At 35.6% G+C, this 9,032-nt stretch overlaps 1 protein-coding gene across 1 annotated transcript in view; it reads right to left on the bottom strand.

Annotated features, from left to right (window-relative positions):
- The window catches only part of Rp1 (retinitis pigmentosa 1 (autosomal dominant)), a gene marked incomplete in the record, with an annotated part of 300,755 nt that overhangs the window by 237,421 nt on the left and 54,302 nt on the right, over positions 1-9,032 (bottom strand). The window contains 1 exon segment of the mRNA XM_013520200.1: positions 6,205-6,368. Within this exon segment, the coding sequence (XP_013375654.1) occupies positions 6,205-6,368 (164 nt within the window).

Here is a 9,032-nt window from a genome sequence, read left to right as displayed (position 1 = left end):
TTGGTTTTTGGTTTTTCTCCGGTACCGGGAACCGAACTCACGACCTTGCGCTTGCCAGGCAGGCGCTTTTTGCCGCTGAGCTAAATCCCCAGCCCCTTCCTTCTTTTATTCTTAAAATAAATTTAAAAAAATAAAAGGAGAAGCTGACCACATTATAGTCAACAGAAGTCCAACACAGGGATAAAACCTTAAAAGGTGTTCAAGTAAACCCATTAAAATAAAGGTAAACCCATTAAAATTACAGCAAACTTCTGAACACAAACCTTAAAGGTCAGGAGGGCTTGCAGCGTTTCAAGTCCTTAAAGATAACAACTTTCAACCAAGACTTACATATTCTGCAAAACTGTCCTTAAAAACTGATAAAGAAATAGGGTATTTCCATGACAAAGAGAACCTCAAGAAATTCATGACCACCAAACTAACAATGCAAAAAAAAAAAAAAAAATATTTCAAAGATATCCCCCAAAAGACAATGAAGCCAATAACATCAATAAGTTAAATAGAATGACTATACCTGGCAAAATAAGCAGTTAAGCAGAAATGGAAAAAATAGGGAAATCAGCAACAGGAAAATAATGCAGTTACAGGAATAAGTCAATAACCTTTCATTAGTAACTCTCAATGTTAGTGGTCTCAATTCACTAATCAAAAGACAGACTGGAAGAATGGATCAAGAAACAAAATCTAACAGTATGCTGTACATAAGAAGCATGTTTAATTCAAAATGAAATTCACATAAAAATAAAAGGGTGGAAAACAATATTCTATGCAATAGAAACCCAGAAAGAAAGCAGGAATAGTTATCCTAATTCCACATACAGTGAATGCAGGCCAAAACATCATCATAAGGGTAAAAGAAGTTCACTACATACTGGTTAAGGGAACAGTTCAACAGGAAGCAGTAACAGTTATAAACGTGTATGTCCCAAACACCAGCACGCCCAACTTCATAAAACAAACATTACTGGACATAAAACATCAGATAAACACCAATACAGTTATAATGAGGGACCTCAATACCCCACTTATCACAAAGAGATCAAGAGACAAAAGAAAATCAACAAACAGGAAAGCTGAAAAATACCTTCAAACAAATGACCTTAATAGACATCTACTGTGTTCCACCCAACAACAGAATACACATAAAAATTTCTCCAAAGTAGACCACATGCACGGGTAAAGCACACTTGCGCAAATACAAAAGAGCTGAAACTGCCCCACGCCTGTCAACACATCACAGTGCAGTGAAACTAGAAAGCAAAGGCAAAGGAGGCACAGAAATTAAGCAAACATAAGAACATTGAACAACGGCCTCTTCAATAATCAATCATAGAAAAACATCAAAGAAGAAAATGGTTCCTAGAGTCAAAGGAGAATGCTACTGCAACATATAGGAAGCTAAACACACAATGAAAGCAGTCCTAAGTGGGAAGTTTACAGCTATGAATGCCCACATCAGCAAGACAGAGCAAACCCTAACAAATAATCCAATCAAGTACCTCAATGTCCTAAAAAACAAGAACCTGATGAAATCCTGATCATTGGTAACTACCTTGAAATATTTACTGGAGAATTCAGAAGAAACAAATAAAATTCCTAGGTACATATGAACTACCAAAGCTGAATCAAGAAGAATAAAAAATCCTGAATAATACAATATCAGGCAATGAAATTGAAGAAGTTTTTTAAAAACGTATCAACTAAGAAAAGCACAGGTCCTGATGGACTCATTCCCAAATTCTACAAGAACCTTAAAGATCTAATACCAATACTCCTAAAACTCTTTAATGAAATTAAAAGGGAAGGAGTACTCTCAAAGTCATTCCTGGAAGCTAGCATTACCCTGTTTCCAAAACCAGAAAAGAACCAAACTAAAAAAGAGAACTATAGACCAAACTCTTTAATGAACATAGACACAAAAATCCTCAATAAGATATAACAAACAGAATGCAGCAAATCATCAAAAAAGCCATACCCAGTAGGGTTCATTCCAGAGATGCAGCAACGGTTCGACAAATACAATTCAGTAAATGTAGTACACCACATAAACAGAAGCAAGGAGAAAAATGACATGATCATCCCAATAGACGCAGAAAAGGCCTTTGATCAAATTCAACATCCATTCATGACAAAAAAAAAGAAAAAAACCCTGAAGAAACTAGAAGGACCTTTTCTGAAACTGACAAATGGCATTTATGACAAACCAACGGCCAATATCAGATTAAATGGGGAGAAGCTGAAAGCTTTCCCTCTGAAGTCAGGAACAAGACAAGTATCTTCAGTATCACCACTACTGTTCAAGACTGTTCCTGGAACACAGGCCAGAGCAATCAGGCAAGAGAAGGAAATAAAATGGATGTGTATAAGAAAAGCTGAATTATCATATGGAGATGACAAGATCCTCTACATAGATGACACAAAAGAATTCCACCAAAAAATTCCTAGAACTAATAACCAAATTCAGTAGCATTGCCAGAAGACCTCTACAATGAAAACTGCAGTATTCTGAAAAAGGAGATTAAAGTGCACATTAGAAAATGGAAAGATATTCCCCTTGCTGGATAGACAGAACTACTATAATCAAATGGCCACACTTCTAAAACTGGTATAAACATTTAACACAATCCCAATCAAAATACCAACAGCATTCCTCACAGAAATAGAGAAAACAATCCTAAAATTTGTATGAAACCAGAAAAGACCAAGAGTAGCAAAACCAGTCCTGGCCAACAAAAGCAAGGCAGGAGGCATCACAATCCCAAACTCCAAGTTATAGTACAAAGGTACAGTGATAAATAAAGCACAGCACTGGCAAATAAAACAGACATGTGGCTCAGGAGAACAGAACAGAGGGTGCAGAAACAACTATAGGCACACTCATCTGATCTTTGACAAGGGGTCAAAAATTTCCACTGGAGGAAAGTCTTTTTAACAAATGGTGCTGAAAAGAACAGAGTATCCACATGTAGAAGATTAAACCTAGACCCGTATTTCTCAACATGTACTAAATTAAAATCAAATTGATCAAAGATCAAAACAGTAAAACAAAAACACTTAATTTGCTAAAAGATAAAATAGGTAAAACTCTTGAAAGAGAGGCATAGGCAAAGATTTTTGAACAGAATCTCAATATCACAAGAAATAACACAAAGAATCAACAAATTAAAAGGTTTCTGTACAGCAAAGGAAACAACTAACAGAGTGAAGATTACAACCTACAGAAAGGGAAAAAAATTGGCCAGCTACTCCTCAGACAGAATACATGAAGAACTCAAAAAAGAAGACTACCCAAATTAAAAGACCGAATCAAAACTGAGTAACCAAAAGTGAACAGACACTTCGAAGAAGAGATACAAATGACCAATATGCACATGAAAAATGTTCAGCGTCAAGAAATGTGTATCAAAACCATTCTGAGGCTCCGTCACACTCAAGACAGAATGGCTATCTTTGAGAAACCAAAACATAACAGGTGTTGGCGAGGCTGCAGGCAAAGAGACTCTCGCTCACTGTCCAAGAGTAGAAACCAGTGCAGCCACTATGGAGACAGATATGGTGACTCCTCAAAAAACTAAAGCTAGAAATACTATTCCACCCCACTACTCACCTTCTAGGTGTCTTCCCAAAAGAGTTAAAGACATCATTTGATAGTGATACATGCATACCCATGTTTATAGCAGCACAATTCACCATAGCTAAATCTTAGACGTGGTATTAGTGTACCATAAAAAACGATAAGCTTGAGTCATTTGTAGGAAAATGGATGTACCTTGATACCACAATACTAAGAGGAATAAATCTAGACACACAAGCTTAAGTATCACACGGTTTCTCAAGAGAACCCCAAAATACAAATAATGAGCAAAATAAGAGAGAGACAATAGGAAACAGAGGGACAGATCCTTAGGATATGGGAAGGAAACCCCAAGTTGGAGGGAGAGAATGACATTTTAAAGAGAAAAGGAACTGTGATGTGCTGTGTGCATCTACCAAGTTGCTACCAGGAATGTGCCGATCAAGCAGCACAAACATATGCAAAGAGAAGAGGAGAAGGGATCCAAGAGACAGAGGGAGGGAGAGGAAGGAGAAGAGAAGGGAAGAAAAAGAACTAAGACGGGTCGTGTTCATGCTCCAGCTCCCACAGTGAATGGTAACACTGTGCTCTGCAAACGTGCACTGGAAAAAGGACTGTACACAATAACCAACGGGCATCGGCCCAGCAATGGATATTTGTTCAATACATCAATAACAGGATGCACAAACAGAATAAAAGACAAAATATTCTCAACATACAGAATAAAAGGAGAGAAAACACAACCCATCTCGACTGATGTAAAAACTACGTATTTGATATAACCCAACATCTCATGATCAAACACTTTAAAAACTAGAAATGAAAGGAACTTCCTAAACATGACAAATGGCATCAATGAAAAAGGCATACTCGGGGCTGGGGATTTAGCTCAGCGGCAAAGCGCCTGCCTGGCAAGCGCAAGGTTGTGAGTTTGGTTCCCGGTACCGGAGAAAAACCAAAACCAAAAAAAAAGGCATACTCAGTGTTAAAGACTGAAGCTTTCCCCCATCCCAGCAACAAGGACACCAGTTTTCACCATTCAACACTGTATAAACTTTCTAGGTGCAGCAATACATTAAAAAGAAGAAATTAAAAGCAACACAATTAGAAAGGCAAAAACACTTTAGATATTGCTAGAAAATGGGGGAGAAGGGAATGGAAGGTGACTGTCTAATGGGGCTTCCCCTGGGGGTGACTGAAATGTTCTGGAAGTAGTGGTTGGACAATACTATGAATATACTACAAGCCACTAAATTGTATAGTGCTTTAAAAGTGTGAAAATGGTAACTTTTACTTTGTGCTTTATCACAAGAAAAGATCTATGAAAAGAACATGTAAGGCAAAAGGAAAAGTAGAATGAAAAGCAAAAGTGTGTCTAGGAACACTTACAAGAATATAATTAATCATACCAAATTAAATGATGATCAAAATTGGAATGAACTACTAAATTTAATGAAGTCAACACACCTCCACCAGCAAGATATGCTTAGTCATGCCATAGTTTAAGCAAGAGAAGCCAAGACAACAAAAAACTGAAATATGGTAGAAGTACTCATAAAAAAAGAAGCTCCAAACTATGGAAATGGTTTCCTATGTGGGAAGGAAGTGGAAATCAGTGCTTAGAAGTATACATTTTGTATTATAAAATTCAAAATTATTTTTCCCTATATGTCAAATGAATGTGTAGTCTTATTTAGAAGTAATCACAAGACATTAAACAGCAAAACAGTAACAACAAAAACAAGCTAGATTACTGTATTTTTGGTATAGTGACTTCTAAAGTACTTCTTTCACATGAAAAATAATGACAAAGTCTTCATTTTTTACTTTTACCTACACTGACTACAAAGAAAATGTTTCCTGACTCATAAAAATTATGGAAAGGGTAGTTCACACTGATCTAACAGGAATGATAGTTTCAAGTGGTTCAGCCTCTCCTGTGACGTCTGTGGAATAAGTACACAGGTTCTGTGAACCATACACCCAGGATGACGTGCGCTCAGATGTCCCAAACATCCTTTTCTGATTATGATTTCGTTCTCTCCATGCAGTTCAAAACAATCCTTTTAGGTATCCAGCCATTCAACAGATATTGTTAAGCATCTATACACAATAAATGTTTGACCTATTTTGCCACTGATTGCTAATCTTTCTGACCTTAGTTTAACAGCATGGAACTAGTCTCCTCTGCTTCATCTTTACTATCTGTTTCTTTCTAGATCCTAATCTCAGTTATCCAACAATGGACAACTATTATAACTTGATAAAAAGTACTAACTAACAGCAATTAATAACTACTTGTTATTACTTGGCACCTTCTTTGCTCTGCTCGTTTATAATGTTATTTGCCCTTTTAGAAACTGCCTATGAACCTTACTTATCTGCAGAACCACAAATACATTAGCCCTTGCTCTTGAAAACCACCCATGTGGAACATCTAGTACTTCTCTTCCCACATGATAGATTTGTTTAAGTTGGTTGAGTAGAGACTGCCATGAATTTCTTCTGATTGATTTCTATAGAGCACAGCATATTATAATAGGAAGAGCCCAATTTTATAAACCAAACTCATGTAAAAGTACCTACTAGCTGTAGCATTTCTACCAACAGGACTCAGTTTTATTACTTACAGTAAAGATGTCTTCCTGGCCAGCCTGAAATCGAGCCCCATCTGTTCCATAAAGATATATGGGAGCAGAACTTCTATGTTGTCCATATAATATAATATATATCTGTGAGCTGGTCCCTGCATTTGGCAAGTCACTGGTGATTATGCAGACTTTCCAGTTACCACCTACAGAAGCACAAATGACATGCATTATGTCAATCTATAGAAATGAAAGACTCAAAACAATAGGTCATCATAAAAGTAGGAGAGGTCGGAATAGACAGAGGTCAACTTCTCAGGAAAAGTACCATAAGAAAGACCGAAGACTTGGTTTTTAAAATTCCTCAAAAAACTTACTACATCCTACAGTGTGACTTTGAAAACACTCCCAGAAGATCTTTACTAGTAAGGCTAGACGGAGACCATTATCCTATTATAACCGGTTGTCCCTGAACCCTCAGAGAGTCACTACAGAGGCTCCCAGTATTTTGACAAAATATCTCCACTAAACTTAACTCTAATATGTAACATGTGCACTTCAGAATTATACCTTTTACATTTTGAGGTTGCATATTCTCTGAAATAAAAGCACCATCAGAATCAAGTTAGAAAGTATTTGAAAATCATCCAGTAAAATTTCATTTATTATTCTGTGTCCTCAATTAATAGGTAAAGTGACTGAGTTTCACAAACACTAAGTAAATTTGTATCACCCAGCAACATATAAAAATAGTGCTTAAAAATACATGGTTCACTGTGAGTATAAATGAGAATGATTAAATATTATAACACATCAATAGTGGTATGACATAATCTCGTAGGATTTCTAGTTAGTTTTGCCAGTTTTATTTAGGGCAAGTATCAAAAAGTTAACCTATAAGAAAAGTGAAATAATGAGAATTAGGAAATATAGTTAAGATTACATTTTTTAAAAAGGCAATAAAATTCAAGACTAGAGATTAAATGACATTCTATCCATCTGACTGTAATTGCTTTTCCCGTAAGTATATTTTCAATTTTTTTGTTGTTGTTTTTTTTGTTTTTTTGTTTTTTTTTTGTTTTTCTCCGGTACCAGGAACAGAACTCACGACCTTGCGCTTGCCAGGCAGGCGCTTTGCCGCTGAGCTAAATCCCCAGCCCTATATTTTCAACTTTGATCACTAAAGTAATCAGATTCTAGGTTTACATAAGATGTAATACGTATATGTTAAATTAACATATGAATATAAAATTCTATTTTATAAACAGAAAAAAATGTATTTTATTTGTCCCAAGCATGGTAAAAAGCTACATTAGGCTATCAAGTCTTTTTGGTAGACAATCTTTCATTAAGTAAAAGCATATTTTTTAAAAATTAGTAGAAAATGACTGTCTTTACTAACAGAAGAGGCAGTTAAATTGCAATTACAAAACTCAAAGATGGGAAAATTAGAGCTGTTTTATGTATAATACCTTGCATGTTGGTGCTTATTTAAATAAAATGAAATGAAACTCTTCTGTTTCTGCTGTTTTAGAAATGCAGCAAAAGAGGTCAGAGGAGAATCAATACTTGCTAAATGTGCAAGAACCAAATCAATAGGAAAAGAAATTGCATTTCCAAATCACTGAGATGGAAAAGGATAAAAAGTGTATGAATAGAAATAAAAATAATGAAATATGATGTCTGCTTACCAAAGGTTACTGTACCTCCCTAACTTACTAATTCATGAAAGCTTTATCCTTGCAAAGGAATACTATAAAAAGTGGAGCAGAACCTAAAGATGCTCACTGTCTGGGGGGCAAGAGGATGGAAAACTAAGATGCAGTCTTTGTACTCCATTATGTTATTGATATGAGGTCAGCACCGTACTAAGGTATGTTCAAATCCTAGTTCCTGAAATCTGTAAACATGACCTTATTTGGAAATAGGGTCACTGTAAATGTAACTAAAATATAAATTAAGGTCACAGTGGAGTAGGGTAGGCCAGCCCTTCACCCAGGATATATTTAATGTAAGATTTTGTTGGAGCAAGGCCAGATCACAGAAAAATTAAGAAAATGAATAGGAATAATTAAAGGACAACAACAAAGAGGCCAGAAATGTGTATTATTTATATATTAAACTAAAAAGATACAAAACATATGCCATAATCCTTGCAAAAGTAGAAGCTAAGAAGTGAACATCATAAAAAATTTCAAAGCTTTGCAGATTTCAAAACTTCACCTAACTTTTGCAGAAATACAAGGGGAGAAAAAAGATAAAAAATCTAAAAAGCAATGGATAACAAAGTTGTGGTATTTTTATACAATGGAGTATTACCCAGCTATTAAAAAAGATAAACTCGAGGCTTTTGTAGGTAAATGGATGCAACTAGAGACCACACTCATAAGTGAAATAAACTGGACCCACATGTGTAAACATCATGTTGTTTCCTTGGTGTAGGAACCTGAAAGACTAGGTAAAACTCAAAATGTACAATAGATGATAGGAAAGGGAAAAAAATTGCTCCAAGGAAGGAATGACTGGGATAGGGAAAGAAGAAAAAAGAAAGAAGGAAGGCAAAACATAAATATATATATGAATAGCTGCGATGACTGTATTGCTGATGTCTGATGTTGCACTGAAATGAACAGTTAATGCTTACAATTTTTTATGTTCTGATAGACTTTGCATGCTTGTGTCTGGTGGTCTGAGCAACTGATTTGAAGGTAACAATGTGCAATGGAATTACAATGGTGAATTCCTACCATCTTGTCTAGTGAAACTCTGTATTATCTCTAATGTTTTATTGAAGAATTATTTTCTTATTCTCTTCAATGGTTTGAGCGATCTTTTATTGTTACATCTAGTAATCTGAGCAATGTAACTGA

The sequence above is a fragment of the Chinchilla lanigera genome, unplaced genomic scaffold (genome assembly GCF_000276665.1).
Source record: "Chinchilla lanigera isolate Chin_1 unplaced genomic scaffold, ChiLan1.0 scaffold00053, whole genome shotgun sequence".
Classification (NCBI taxonomy): Eukaryota; Metazoa; Chordata; class Mammalia; order Rodentia; family Chinchillidae; genus Chinchilla; species Chinchilla lanigera.
The sequence above is the reverse complement of the archived record's forward strand: the minus strand, read 5'-3'. Positions and strand labels throughout refer to the sequence as shown.